The sequence below is a fragment of the Diadema antillarum genome, unplaced genomic scaffold (genome assembly GCF_040938485.1).
Source record: "Diadema antillarum isolate AM-2024a unplaced genomic scaffold, OU_Dant_1.0 seq00001000_RagTag, whole genome shotgun sequence".
NCBI lineage: Eukaryota > Metazoa > Echinodermata > Echinoidea > Diadematoida > Diadematidae > Diadema > Diadema antillarum.
In genome coordinates this window covers 50044-65610 of record NW_027271838.1, presented here as the reverse complement: position 1 = coordinate 65610, position 15567 = coordinate 50044, and the positions used below count along the sequence as shown (strand labels likewise).

The 15567-nt window shown below is 40.0% G+C and overlaps 1 protein-coding gene across 1 annotated transcript; it reads left to right on the top strand.

Moving 5' to 3' along the window:
• Positions 1-12855: 12855 nt before the first annotated feature.
• On the top strand, positions 12856-14140 carry LOC139742444 (uncharacterized). The gene is made up of 2 exons (XM_071652983.1): positions 12856-13166; positions 13492-14140. The coding sequence occupies exons 1-2, from the start codon at positions 12856-12858 to the stop codon at positions 14138-14140; spliced, it is 960 nt and encodes a 319-aa protein (XP_071509084.1).
• The last annotated feature ends 1427 nt before the right edge of the window (positions 14141-15567 follow it).

The following is a 15567-nucleotide window of genomic DNA, read 5'->3' as shown; positions in this document are numbered from 1 at the left end:
CGACTCGTTGTGTCTTTTATTTCTACATGCAAAGGGATAGTGCCTTATATAGACTTTCTGATTTCTAATCAATTACCACATCATTTCTGATAATATGCCTCATTTCATTGTCTGTCAAATCCAACCTTTTTTTTTTTTTCTATAGAAGGAAAATTGGAGACACATTTCATCTCCTGTTTGTACGATTTGCAGAATAACCTTTCCGGCAACCAATATCTAGCTTTCATGCATGGAAGAAATTCAATAAAGGTTTCCCCATTTATTGATGTAAACTGACAATTCATAACAACCAATATTAAATTTTGATTTCAAGCCCTGAGCGTAACTTGACAGCAAGGTAGAGAAGAGGATGTTAACGATTCATGAGGTGTGGTCTTCTGGACCAATTTCGTTCCTGAATTTTTCAGTTATATTTTCATTAGCACCCGTGATTTTATTTTCATCTGCATCCTTGTCCTTATCTCCGTCTGTATTTGTATCATTATCAGTATCTATTTGCGTCTTAAAATGGATCTATGTTTGTAGTTATGCTCATATCTTCATTAGTATCTGCTCTTTTATCTGTACCGCAAACCACAAAAGACGGTCAGCGTTTACGTTTATTGCTACGTGAGCGGCCATACCTTTGATTTACTAGAGTAATGATAGGTCAAAGAAAATGTCCTTTGAATGCTGGGGGTTCTGTCTGTGTGATTAAGCGTTATGTCCCTTAAATGTCTCAACGTGCAACTGACGAACTTCCATGCAGGATATGAATTACTCACTGCGCCGAATGCCAGTAAAATTAACAGATTTCCTCGCTTCGACATAACCCTGATGATTGTGATCCTTAAATTAATATCTTTATGACCTAGACTGATGAAAATAGAACAATAACCATCTGCAATTTACACATAAAAAGGAGACTTCATCGAATTTGAGTCAGCATGAATCTGCGGAATATTGTTGCAACATTCATTTCATATTTTGACTCAGCATATTTCTGCTTCATATTAAGTGACTATTTTGCATGATAGATCATGACTGCAGTGATTGTATATAGAGATAGTGCTACTATTTTATATGGGATCAGTTCATTTGTAAGTAAAGGTTTTTTTTTATCTCTTATGCAATTATTGCCCCCTTGTCACTCGGTGTTTAAGCTATAATAAATGGAGTAAAATCAAGCGAACATCAATGAAAACAGCATCAATGTACGACACAAGAATTACGAACATTTGATTTACATTTTAATATTACAGTCTTGTGAAGACGTAAAACTTTGAAATAAAAACAAAAATATGTCACGTGCTATTCTAATAAAACTTTTGCGATTTTACTTATCATTTCCTTGTGCTCGTCCCAATAAACGTAAACATGGAGTAAAATTGCCCTCTAATAGGATTTGAGTATCACATGTGACGTTTCTGTACACGATGTCATTTTCCCGCCTAAATTGGGCCTGATAAGGTATTAAACTTTTTTTTTCATACATCCTCCATATATATGATTACAAAGAGGCCGCAAAGTAAACTCAGCTTGGGGCATGGCATTGCAAATTTAAGAAACGTCTCTCTTGATTGGAAGATATTACACAGGCTTCGACTCAACAAGATGAAATTTTGTTTCCAATCACGTGACAGCAATTTGATAAAATTTATACGAGCTACAGCAAATGGCTACATAACACATGATACGAGCACGCACTATCAGTTTGGAAAGGGGGATATGATTTATCATTTTTGGAGACGGTTGTTATGACTATCAAAAGCAGTTCACATACGTCTACGATTTATTCCTTCTGATATGCCATGTGCTTCGGCCTCCAGCAAATTGTTTTTAAAGAATCAGAATACCTATATCAATAAAATATTCTTTCACGTACTTGGAAACTTAATACATGTACCAGTTACCTCATGCTGGCTCCTCCATATTTTCTCTTAGAATTTCATTTTTTCTCTTTTTCAATGTGTAGTATGTCTTTTCCTCTTATTTGTTGTATATTCACGTTCAAGTTCAAACTTATTTCGTTTTTCCACAATAAAATCATATAAAAACGTAGATCTCACTTTCTATTTAGTGACAGAAATAATGCATTTCTGATATTGTAATCTGAAGTACTGTTACGTCCTCACCTTTGTTCTTTACGTTTTGATGAGAATTTGGAAATAAATCAAATGAAATAAATGGATCAGTGTGTATTATCTTTCTCAATTCAAAAGCTCCAGAAGTCGTGAAGAAGAGAACAATGAGGTCATGTTAGTGTAGTTCGTCCCACTAACAGACACGTTTTTGATTAAATTTCCGTGATTTTTACGCCAGATTTCGAGACTGTGATGGAGTGGCCCTAATAGAGGAAGCCTTCTTTTACTGACATGGTCTGAAACTTGTCACGTTATTTGAATTCACATAATGACTTATAAGAAATGAAACGTTCGTTCATTCACCTTTATGTATCTTCCAGAACTCTTTTTCACAGACCAGGGTTTTCCTCCCAACTAAAGTTCCTCAAATAAAAACTGACTTCACTCAACCCCAAAACACATGATATTCTTTCGAAACCAAATTATTATCTTCCCGCATACATGTTATCAGTGATGATAGTAGAATGTACTTCTATTTTTGCTCATACATTCCACGAAGCCAGGCACATGCATGCACCGTCAATAAATTTCCTTTTATCGGCAATATCGTTCAACCCCTCACTTTGTTCAGACACCAAATCGTTCATCCTCTTCCCTAAATGATCTCAAAATGGAGCATTATAGAGGTATAGAAGGCTTTTGCATGCGACCGATCTCGTTTCCAGGAGACCTGTAATATAAGTAATGGACGATAAGCCCTGGAATGGTCATACCTCTAATTCTCCTTCCAATATTGCCGTCATAAAATCGGTTTCTGTCCCATCAGCCCTCGAATCATGATATTGAAATCGCGAGTTAGACTTCCATGCACAGCCAGACGGGAATTATATAGGGAACATGGATGATATTGAAAAGAACAGTATAGCCGATCTTCGTGTTTAAGGGGAATGTCCGCTTCTATTTAAATTCACTTGTTTTGTTGTTGTTTTTTCCGAGCGTATTACACAACGGATGCTCACATAAGTTGTGTCTAAAATAAAATAATGACTCATACATTATGATACGATGAATTCTCATGCATATCATTAACGCATACTTTGTTTCCGCTATGTTTTCGTTTGTTTTCTTTAACATTTATTGCGAATAAAACAAATATATAACCCTCCGAGAATGTCAGGTACAGCGTTATGACGTCCATGTAAATCTAACAATAGCAAAAAGCTTAGAGAAAACTGAGGGAAATAAAAAGAAAATGACCACAACCTATGCCTCACAGTATAGAAGGAAACTGCATTCCATTTTCAAGCTGACTTTTATTAAAAAAATGCCAGACAAAAAACTGACAAACGGAACAGTTTAATAAGTTAAATGCTAATAACAGTAACGAAATTGAAATTTCCTCACGTTTTCAAAAAAAAAGGTCAAAACTTTTATGATCCCTGATGCATAATGGGGCCCATCCAGTGACTCTGTAAAAACTATAGTTCACAGTACCATGAAAATAGATATTGGGTTGATAATCTTCTAACAGTTCTAACTCCTTCTCTTAAAAAGAAATCATGATTTATTGATCATTACATGACAGCTATTCACAAATGGCACTATTTCATTATAAAAAAATGCCTAAAATCTAGACGGCGATTCGGATCGTTACCAAAATTTAACCATTTTTTTTTCAGCCATTATCAACTTTTCCTGAAAGTTTTTTATTCAGATCCGTTCATAACTTTCTGAGTTATTTCGCAAACAAACAGACAAACAAATAAACGCCAGCAAAATATAACCTTCTTGGAGGAGGTGATATGTATGAAAGCACAAAAAAGTGCACATTGTATATTCATCATGGTTGCGTTGCAAGCAGTGGTGAAGGATATCGCATGCAGAGGGCGACATTAACTAAGGTAGTTTCGATCATTGGAAATACACGAAGCTAGATATGAAGAGTGAAAATGTTCACTCATGAAGGAGTAAATAACAGAACAGAGTGAGTTTCGAGTGAAATTGGAGTGAAAATGTTCATTTTCACTAATTTTGGAGTGACCTCAGGGATCACTCGAAGATTTTGGAGTGATGACTGAGGTCACTCCAAAATTATTGAAAATGAAAATTTTTACTCCAAAGTCACTCCAATTTCACTCGAAACTCACTCTTTTCTGTTATTCACTCCTTCAAGATTGAACATTTTCACTCTTCTTTTTTAGATAGTTGTGACTGTGAAAATGGCCCCAAAAAGAAGGAAGCAGAAGTAACCACCAAGTACTCCTGATGTCACTCATTCAAGATTCCTAAGTGTACTTCCTTCTGATGATCACGTGACGATGATGTTGGTCGTCCAACATCCTCCATTGCGTCTGGTGCCTCCAACTGGAGTCGAACTTTCACAATTCCCTATTTCCATTCAGAGATTCCCATTTACTATCCAGGTTGACTTTTATAGCAGTGGTTTAGAATAATGTTCTCTTATTACTTAATGTCAGAATACGTATAATGAAATGTCATGTGGGGGGGGGGGGCTGTGGCATAGTGGAACCGACTCCCGAACCGAGGACCCGGGTTCGAATCCCGCCCAGTGCTTACATCCTTGGACAAGATTTTTTTACCCACGATGTCCTTCTCGACCCAGGTGTATAAATGGGTACCTGGCAACGCTGGGGTAATAATAATGTCAGGGCCCTCTGGTAGAGCAGTAACAACACTGAAGAGGCTACCCTGGGCAAATAAGACCTTTTTTTCTTATTATTATTGTGTGCTATATATGAATATCTATTTTTTATCTACGTTTGATTAACATGTGTTGATGTGCAGATTTGCTGGGCGAATTTGGACGAACGGCGGACGAATGAGAAACGAATGCAGAGCGACCAAAACTTTCAATCAGCGGATGCTAAGCGAACACAGAGCGGATTGTCATTCCGTTCGTCATCCGCTCAAGATTTTGGACATGTCCAAAATCAAAATTTGGCTCCGGCGGATCTCTGCGAATCTCTGCGAACAGCTAGCGGATACAACGAACGTCAAGCGGGTCACGAACGACGAGCAACGAATGTGAGCGTATCTCCAAATTTTCGGATCCGCTGGGCATTCGTTGGCTCGATCCGCTCGAGTGTGACGGGGGCTTTATGAGTGTGGTATCGTGCTATAAGATGTTGGAATGGATACGGTTCATGTCTGGTAATCGACTCAGTCATATGGAATTTGAATTCCATTCGCATTATGATTTTGAAATATTTTTATCTTCTACAGTATTTCACATTCAATCACCCGTATTTCTTTGGCACCTGATTACATACAAAGTTGGTTGAAAGAAGTGTTGAAATATGTACAAATAAGAGAAAACAGTTCTAGACCCAAATGACAGCAAGAAAGTGGAGAGATGGTTATAAGAACAGTTTAAAAGCTCCAGTATGCTTTGAATGACTTCATTTTCTGCGACTCTCAGTTGATTTTGTTTTCACTCATCCATACTGACTTCAAATGGCACCGGGAGATCATCATTCTGATACATTTCATACATCGGTCGCATGAGGGCGCAATCAACACGCCAGTGTGTTCTGAATCCGAAAGACGCAACGCGCACGAAACAGCGACGACAAACCAAAGAGATTTTTCTCCTCCTCCTCCTCCTCATAAGCTCTTTGCGACAAATGAAGGTATCCATTTGAATTTTGTACATAATTAGTGTACAAGAGTTATCATTTTTACAAGTACTATCCAGCTTTTATCGCATCTATATAGTTGCCGACTGGACGTAATTAAGAAATTGATGTCCTCTCATGTTGGTTAACTTTTTCTTTGAATTTTTTCTTCAATCATCACCCGTCTCTAGTCAGAAGACATGTTTCATGATTAGAATGGCCCCAAAACTGAATGATAAATTATTTAAAGCTATGTCGACACTAACTTGACACATACACAGCCAATGAGGATTTAGAGAAAAGAAAATGCAAGGCATTTCAACTATGCTATGTTTCAAATCGGATATTCAGGCGTGAACAGTTAATAAGCAAATGTAAGCTCATCTTCTCTACAGTCTTTGTGTGGGTTGCGTATTAAAACTCAAACTACAAGTACTGAATTTGAGAGAGGCGCAATTTGAGCCTTGCTTTGTAAGTGTTTTGTGTATGGATAAGGCGTGACTCTTGTATTGTTACATTTTGCGCGATTGAATACGGGCAGAAAGCCTCGACACTAAACCGTGTTACACAATTCGTATAGAAAACCCGACTTGAATTATCTATTGTCCACTTCAGTCTTTTGAACTTCAATCCTCGACCATACTTAAAGAATACTTGTCTTGGTGTCCAAAGTTCTTTTCAACGACGGGAATAAAGGTCTACCAATAGGTGTATTGAAACTGTCATCACGACTCACAACTTGTTGTGTACATAATCACTGGGACTCTTTGGTTAAGGGGGTTAATCCTTCATTTTGTATGTACGTCGTTGGCACTTGGTAATGACAATACAGGGTTTGGTCTTCACGAGCAAGTGTTTTTCACATCGCCATTCATAATGTGATTGTGCTGTTGGACACTCTCCTCTCTAGATTTTAGAGAAAGCGGCTGGCAAAAAAAGACTAAGTTACTCGGGCTGTAGGACACTGTCTTGTCTAGATTTTAGAGAAAGCGGCTGGAAAGCAAAGACTAGTCTACTCGGGAATCATTCATGTAGAACACTAAGGAGTCAATAAAAGAGATGCAACCCCCTGATGGTCGGGCGGAATTCTCCCTGGTGGCCGCCGTGAGTGGACGTGCGCCCCAAGCTCCCCACTCAATCGCGGAAACATCCATTACAGGAACAACAAACGCACCACCACCACGCCACACACCCAAGCCCAGCAACCACACACCATCACCACATACCACCACCACGAACAGAATAAGCAGGACGATAAAACTGCAGAAGCGCGCGTGCACCACTATAAAACAATCTCCACACTCATGCTCAACAACCACTACCATCACCTCCAAAATTCCGTCAAAACAACAGGACGATGACGAAACTGCAGTAGCATATGACAGGGTCTGTATCCCAATATTACACGTACCACAACAATCTCAACACGACTACACCCAAGCCCAGCAACCACACACCATCACCACATACCACCACCACGAACAGAATAAGCAGGACGATAAAACTGCAGAAGCGCGCGTGCACCACTATAAAACAATCTCCCGCGTGCATCACTATAAAACAATCTCCACACTCATGCTCAACAACCACTACCATCACCATCAAAATTCCGTCAAAACAACAGGACGATGACGAAACTGCAGTAGCATATGACAAGGCCTGTATCCCAATATTACACGTACCACAACAATCTCAACACGACTACACCAATGGTTTTTATGGTTTTGCCCTATTTCGAGGGTGCTGAATCTGAGTATACGTTTAGATGATGCCGTCCGCAATGTTTACGATAATTTTGCCCTATTTAGAAGGTGCTGACTTTGATTCTGGACGATGATTGTTTTGAGATTCTGATTCAGTACCTTCAAAGAATACTTAAAAAGACAATCCACCAAAATTCCGACAAAACAACAGGACGATGACGAACCTGCAGTAGCGTGACAGGGCTTGTATCCCAATATTTCACCAGGGAGGTGCTATAAGATAGCAGGGAGGTGCTATAAGATAGCACCTCCCTGATTTCACGTACCACAACAATCTCAACACGATTACACCAATGGCTCATATGGTTTTGCCCTATTTCGAGGGTGCTGAATCTGAGTATACGTTTAGATGATGCCGTTCGCGCAATGTTTATGATAATTTTGCCCTATTTCGAAGGTGCTGACTTCGACTCTGGACGATAAGTGTTTGGAGATTCTGATTCAGTACCTTCAAAGAATACTTAAAAAGACAATTTTGGTGGCCAATTTTGTGGCAAGTTTGTCTACCATCTTGTTTAGATTTTCACCATTTATAAAGACATGAAGGAATTTCAGAAACTGGCGCCATTTTGGCGACCGTTTTCGTGGCGAGTTCGTCTGCCATCTTGAATACCTCATAATTTTCTAGGATGAAAAAGCTGCTTCATCCACATTCTGATTCAGCACGTATCAAATTTGTTTTTAATTTTCCACCTTAATGAGGAAATAATATGCGAATCCGTTGGCGGCCATTTTGAATATCTTAAAACCATCAAGGATGGAAGAGTTGTATCAACCTGATTCGGATTCAGCACCCTCGAAATAGGGTGAAACCACTAAAAACATTGGGCGGACGGTAAAACAAGGTTCAGCCTTTGACACCCAGGCTACCATAATGGCTTTGGTTCAAAAAGGTACTTATCAGGTATTAGAGTCTCTTTTGTCAAAGAGATTTTCTCTTTCGGTTTGGTCAATTCAACGACATATTGCGCGTCTTCCATGAGCTTTGTATGCCCTGTGCTGGCACTCTCGCCCTTTTAAAGAACTATCGAGCACATCTGCCATAAACTCGTCCAAACTCTCAGTATAAAGGACTCTCGCTAAATGAGAGTCAGAGCCATGTCAAAGTCTCCGGTATCAAGAAGTCGTTTGCATGTACAAAGAATCCTTCCGCCATCGACTGCCCCATTACCATATCCGATGAGTCGCCCTAAGGACGGCTCGCCCTCTCCTCGACATTTTTAACAACCCAGGGGCGAAAGGAGAGAACGTCGTCCTCAAACGTCCCTCCCTTCTCTCTTTCATAAGTGTGCACATTTTAAACGTCTTGTTAGACCCATCTTGACTCACAGAATTATGACAGGCCATTATTCGGATGTTGGTGGATCATAATTATGATAACGCACGCGAAGGTTGCATCCACCCACATCAAGGTCTCTCGTATGTTCATAAAGAAAACTGGTGCGAATCGCGACCATCGAAACTACGCTAGTTTCTCTTACACGCTCTTAGGGGTCAATCGAGACAATCCTATTGTCTATGGATTGGGCCAGTGTGTACTACACAGGACGAAACATCGCAAAACCGAACCAACGAAAAAGAAATGTTCCCTTTTCACTGAAGATTCACAAAGGATGGCATGCTGTCTGTTTTCTACATTTGCATGTACTCTGTATCACATGTATTTGTTCACGATTTAAAGATGGCAGTTTTCTAATTTATCTTTGGAATCACAGATTGACAAATCCGTGACATTACAAATCCGTGACATTTTACGGTAATGCATACGTCCGCCATGATATTACCATTCACAACTAAGCCGAGCTTGACAATATCACTTCATTAGTGTTTAAAGCACTAACTTTTTGTTAAGCTTTCAACTATTACCTCAGACTGGAGTTATGATTTTCCTCTTTACAAGCACTCCAGTGTTGAGCAAAATTCAAATTCTGGCAGCAGAATAACCTAATCCGATATTCTGAGGAGCTTTTCTGGTCCACTGGATAGTCCTTGAGCCTTGAACCTTGAATGGATAATCCCTACAGCAGCTCGTAGAAAAGCTAAACTGGGATGGATTGTGCGATGGCAGCACTGGCTGCTTTCACTATAAACAATAAAATGGCAAACGCGTGCAGGTAAAAATCAAGCTGTTAGGCTTACAGCATTTTGGACCCTACAGGAGGCTTTAACCTTCTGATGATTATTAACAGTGTTATCAACAATAACGTTCGAATCTAAGTTCCAAACTAGAAATGTCGCTATGGCGACTGGTATGCCCCCGCCATAATGCATGATTCTCCTAATAGGTCTAGATAGTACATGTGGACAATGTGTGATTACATTTTCACAAAACTGGCAAAATACTGAAATGACAAGTTTGTCACAAATGTGTTGAATGTTCTCCTTCCTTGACCTTGGTTTAATTGGATGAATAGGAGAGCATGTATTTGGGGATTTAAGGACTTTAACTTGACTTTGACCCATTCATACATTTATGCATTGAGTAATTTTCATGGTACCGGTATGGAGAAAAAGTGCAATTTCTGTACTGAATAGTAAATTGTTACCATGTTCATCTGGCCTTTGACCCTAAAATTCATAAGATAATCACTTTCAGGTAGAACATGCATAAATATGCAGTAAGTTTCACGATAAATTGAGCCACTTCCGAGATATGGAGGAAAAAGTTAGTTCAGCACTTTCACTTGATCTTTGACCTTTTGACCTTTGAGGCAAAAAAAAAAGAAAAAAAAAAACTCTCCAGGGAATTTCTATTAGGTTACACATGCATACACCAAGTGTAAAAAAAAAAAAAAAAAAATCCTGCTGGCATTGCATGAACATGAGGGAAATAGTAAAATTTTGAAGTGTTGCACTTGACCTTTGACCCCTGACCTTTGACCCCATGAACCCTACATTCTCTAGATAATCACTGCCAGTCAGTACATGTATATACTATGTTCCATGAAGATACCTTGAACAATTTTCCAATTTACAGAGAAAAAAAAGAAGTTTTAATACTTTTACTCGACCTTTTGACCTTTGACCTTTGACCTCATGACCCAAACTTTCACCAGAGAATCTAAATTGGGTAATACATGTATGCACTAAGTTTCAAGAAAATATCTTCAGGCATTGCATAGATATGGTGGAAATAGTGAAATTTTATGTATTTGACCTTGACCTTTTGACCTTTGACCTTGAGCACGTGCACCCAAAAGTTGATAGGCACAACTTCACCCCCTAATACACATACATGCCAAGTTTCATTAGGATACCTCAACAGCTTTTGATAGTTACCTTGTCCACAAAATTCATTACGGACGGACGGAAAGACGGACGGACGGACGGAAGGACGGACGGACGGACGGACGGACGGAAGGACGGACGGACGGACAACCCGAAAACATAATGCCTCCGGCACCACTTCGTGGCGGAGGCATAAAAATTGTTTCATTTTGTGGATAATCTGCTCCGAGCGGTTGTTAATCCATGATAGCTGAACAAAATTGGTACAAACAGTATTAGAAAACGGAATGGATTAATCAGAATTTTCAATCTGACAAAATAACGTCGTATTTCAGTGTTAAAAATGACTTCTGTTCACCTTCCCGTTCCACGTACACTGTATCTTAATTCGGGGACCTGTTTCACAAGGATCATACTTAGCAAGTTCGACTTAGCGCTAGTCATTCTTCATAGCGCTAAATCGACTCACTATCTGTTTTTTATCTTAGGGTAAGACCGACGTTTGATTTCAATACTAATGTACAAGTCCAAGAATATGCAAATGAGACATCGGCTGTGTTCTTATGTTTTTTTTAGTAATGTCTGGACAATAAATTGTTTTGATTTTCTGTATCTACAGTTTATAAGGAATTACATCAATCATTTGTTATTCAACTGTTCAGGAAGTTCAAAACTACTGTCTTATTGCACCTGATTAACAAATTACCCTTCACCAATGTAAATAAGCACAGATTATTCAGTATTATAATACTAGTAGCCAGAAAACAAAAATCATGGGCAAATATATTCGGGTTGGACTCGAATTAACCAAGGATCCCTTGACAACTAGACAAACGTCATTTTTACTGGACCACCGATCTTCCGCCCGACAGCCAGTGCTGGTTCTAATCCTTACAGCAGCTGGTACTGGGGTCAAATTAATAGATTCTTGCGTGGAGGTTTTTTTTTAATTTATTTACATCGATGATGGACAATAAGTCATCAGGTGCAATAAACACAACTCGACGCAAGAATTTATTAATTTGAACAGTTTTGTCGCATGACTAGACACGTAGTTGAAGAGATGTGATGCTTCCTTTTATAGATGTTCTGTGAATTCGACTCATTAACCCAGTCCCACAATTATGTTGATATTTATGTGGGACAATCATGGAAACTTAATCTACGATTTCTAACTTGAATTTGCAGGCATAGAGGTATCGCGTGCGATAGGTCGCATGTCATACTGACTCGTAGATGATGTCAAGGGTTGGACAGGATAACAGTAGAGGTGACTTGATGTCTGCAAGCTGATATCAAATTTGCATCATTGTTCGATTAATAGTGTAACAGCAGCTATTTCAGCTTGTTAAATGATTCCCCCTCATGGCACTCCAGATAAAATAAAACAAATGAAATTGATGAACAACAGTCCTCTGATGGTGAACTAGCTGCTATTTTGGATTGAACAGTACTACTATAGGGATGGCCTAAATCTGACTTCAAGACTTAAAGCGTGGTTTTAAATCAGCGCAAAGTTACGCATGACTTGTGAGACTTTAGCCCACCGCACACTTTACGATCCGACGGGTCCCATGACTATAGTCTGTATGGAGGTAAGCCGGTTTGCACGAATAGTCGCGCGACTCGACACCGCATACTATGAGATCATGCCACATAGCTACTCTTAAGACTGAACTGACGTCAGTACATCCATTGTAGCGTGATTGGCTGACAGTTCCACAACCGGTCGTGAAAATTCTACAAGTCAAATCTTCACGACTGGCATTGCGACCCAGTCGCACGACTGGAAACTGGCACGGCTTGTAACGTCACTTTTCCGGTCGCTACATCGTACGACCAGTGAATCGTGGAAAAATCGTGTAGTGTGCGGTGGGCTTTACGCAGGACTTAAATAGAGACTAAGAGATTTGTGAAACAGGATTTAAAGTAAGTTGTGAATGAATGGAAATTAAGCTCATCCAACTGCACAACCGAAACCGATCTACATGGTCTATTTATTTTGGGAAGTACATCATGTGGCACCAGCGAATAGTCATTCAACCCTTCTAACAATCATTCAACCAATCCTTGACTTTGGCCAGAACATTAACGAAAACAAGACGGGTATAACAAGGGTGACAGTTTTGAACATAGTATAGACGCTGCTCTGCTAGGCAAAGTACAATGGCGGAGAACGCTGACGGTCTAGGAAACCACTGTTCGTCGTCGTTTGGAGAGGAAAATGGCACCCGTGTGTTCCTCTGGTGCAGCCCACGAACCGTCTCCACCGCTTTGACAAAGTGCCTCAGTTTCATCGAGGGCATGGAAGTCTGGTCCGAGCCGTTCGTCTTCTGTTTTGCCGCCTCGAAGGAGCTCCAGAAAGCGATGGGGCAAGAGGCCCCGATGGAACTGGAGGGAAACGAGGCCATCTTTGCCAAAGCCACGGAGCTGATGCGGGTGAAGACCAGATCCAATGTGATAACTGAACGGATCGTGTAAGAAACTATACCATCGTCAAAATTTTCTCATAAAGGAACCGCACTTTCGTTAAAGTCTTCTACGTAGTAAGGAAGACAAAGTAGCGTTATTATGATGATGGTGCCCTTTATTCAATATCTTTCTGAGAAGTACGAAGGTTACATTTTGCGAAACAACACAGCTATTGTACAACTGGCGAAGACAGGCGATATCTTTCTAATATCTCTTCAGATTATAAAATAGACGTCGTATCATATATACCTTGAAATAGGCGTAATTTCCATTTGGCATCATCGTGATCATGCTAAGTTTGTTTTCTGTTTCTTCCTCTCCTTGTTCTAGATTCTCAAATGTAAAACCGCGGTTGGAATCGTCAAAAAGCAAGCATGTTTTTGTCAAAGACATGTGCTTTGCCTTGAACGAGAAGACGCGCCGTTACCTTCCCGACGGTTATCGGCACACGTTCCTCATCAGAACACCAGAGAGAACCATTCAGTCCTTCCGGAAGGCCTACTATGACCACTCCATGTCCCTTGGTCTCTTGTCGGGTAAGGCAGCGGACGAGAGGACGTACGACCTCCTGGAGAACTGCAAACTCATGGATTCCGGCTACCACATCAAGAATGTCTACGACTTTTGGAAGTATGTCCGCAAGGAGATCGAACTGGATCCCATCGTGATCGACACCGACGATCTCCTGAACAACCCACGGGAGATTCTGCAGAAGTATTGCGAGCTGGTGGGGCTGCCGTTCAGCGAGTCATTGATGCAATGGGACCCCTCGATCGACATCTGCAAGACGTGGAAGCAGTGTGGCGATGACCAGATCATTCAGATGCAGTCCTTCTACGGGCGGGCCATGCGGAGTTCGTGCTTCATGCCGCCCACCAAGCAGGTGCCTCGCGATGAACTGACACCCGATGTCATCAAGGGAATCGATGAGACGATGAAATATTTCGAGGAAATGTATCAGCATCGCCTAAAGGTATAATCACACATTATTTTGTAATGTACACGATCAGAAGCCTCATCTCTTATACAGCAAATGTGTAATATAACACTTATAGCTGCTGGATTAATTGCTCACTACAGCGGCTGTAACTTTGCATTTTAATTTTACAACCAAAAAGAATCTGTTTCTCCCTCTTACTGGCTCTACACTTCAATAAGCATTTCCGTTTTCATTGACGCATTAAGACCATTCCTAAGATGCTGTTATCTCTGGGCTCTCTAAGGGACCTATCGAAAAACACACAACATCTCTTCTATCAACTAAAGATGGCAGCTTATCTGGCAAGCGATTTTCCCCCACATTAAATCACCCTTATAGCCGAAATGCAACATTATAAATCAGACCGTCATCCAATGTCATCCCTGTCTACTTCGGCTGACGCCGGAGCACTTCCAAGAACTGAAAGTACATCAAACGCCTCGAGAGTTCTTTCAGCTCTTCTTTCGCTGTTCCGGAAACAGTCAAATGTCTACGAAAAGTAGGAAAAACATCATTCTATGTCTCTTGTCATAAATGAAAAACAAACAAACAAACAAAATGTTTCAGAAAGAAGAGGCTGCCATGACTAACATGTACTGGACACTTGAAAGTCAGTGTTTTCAAGTTCTCTCAAAATGTCGGTCTTTCACACACACATACAAACACATATTCCCCACTTTGTTTGTGCCCCACACTTTTTATTACCCCTCCATATAATATATATTCCATACTTTGCTAAAAACTTATTGCATATCAATAGCTATCTCTCTAACGTGAGGACTGAGCACAGGAAATGGAGGCATTAGATTGTTGTGAATTCTGCACGATTGTTATTCTCTCACTTATTTTGTGAGTTGACACAAGGCACTAAAATTGTATAGTGAAATGCATCCACTGTATTATATTTTTGGACCTTAAGGAATTTGGGAGTTAAAATGATAGAATTAATGTGTCACCAGATTGTTTTTTCTCTGTCTCCCTCTCTTCCCTTTTTATTCAGTCTTTGTGTACGTAATGACCTATGTTTCATGTTTCTTTAAGAACGTGCGAAGACATAATGAAAAGAATAACAATTTGTTGTACCAGGAGGTAGATAGAGCGATGCCGGTGAATATCGGAATAACTCAGGCTAAATTTTCTTCGTGTGTTTTCTACAGTGGAAATGTAATATTGAAAGAGTGATTATGAATTATTTCATCAAAGGGTCAACTTCTTTTGAAACACAGAGTTTAGGCAGAAGTCTTGGAATTTGGATAGCTCACCGTAATGTGCACAGCTTTACCAAGCAGACACGTGCGCGGATTTTGGTCCAAGACGGAATTTTTGGGACCTGTTTGCAATGATGCTGATGGGCCTTTATGAATTTGTATTAACATCAAAGGTCAGTGTTTTGTTCAACTTTGCATGATAGGTTTCAAAACGGAAAT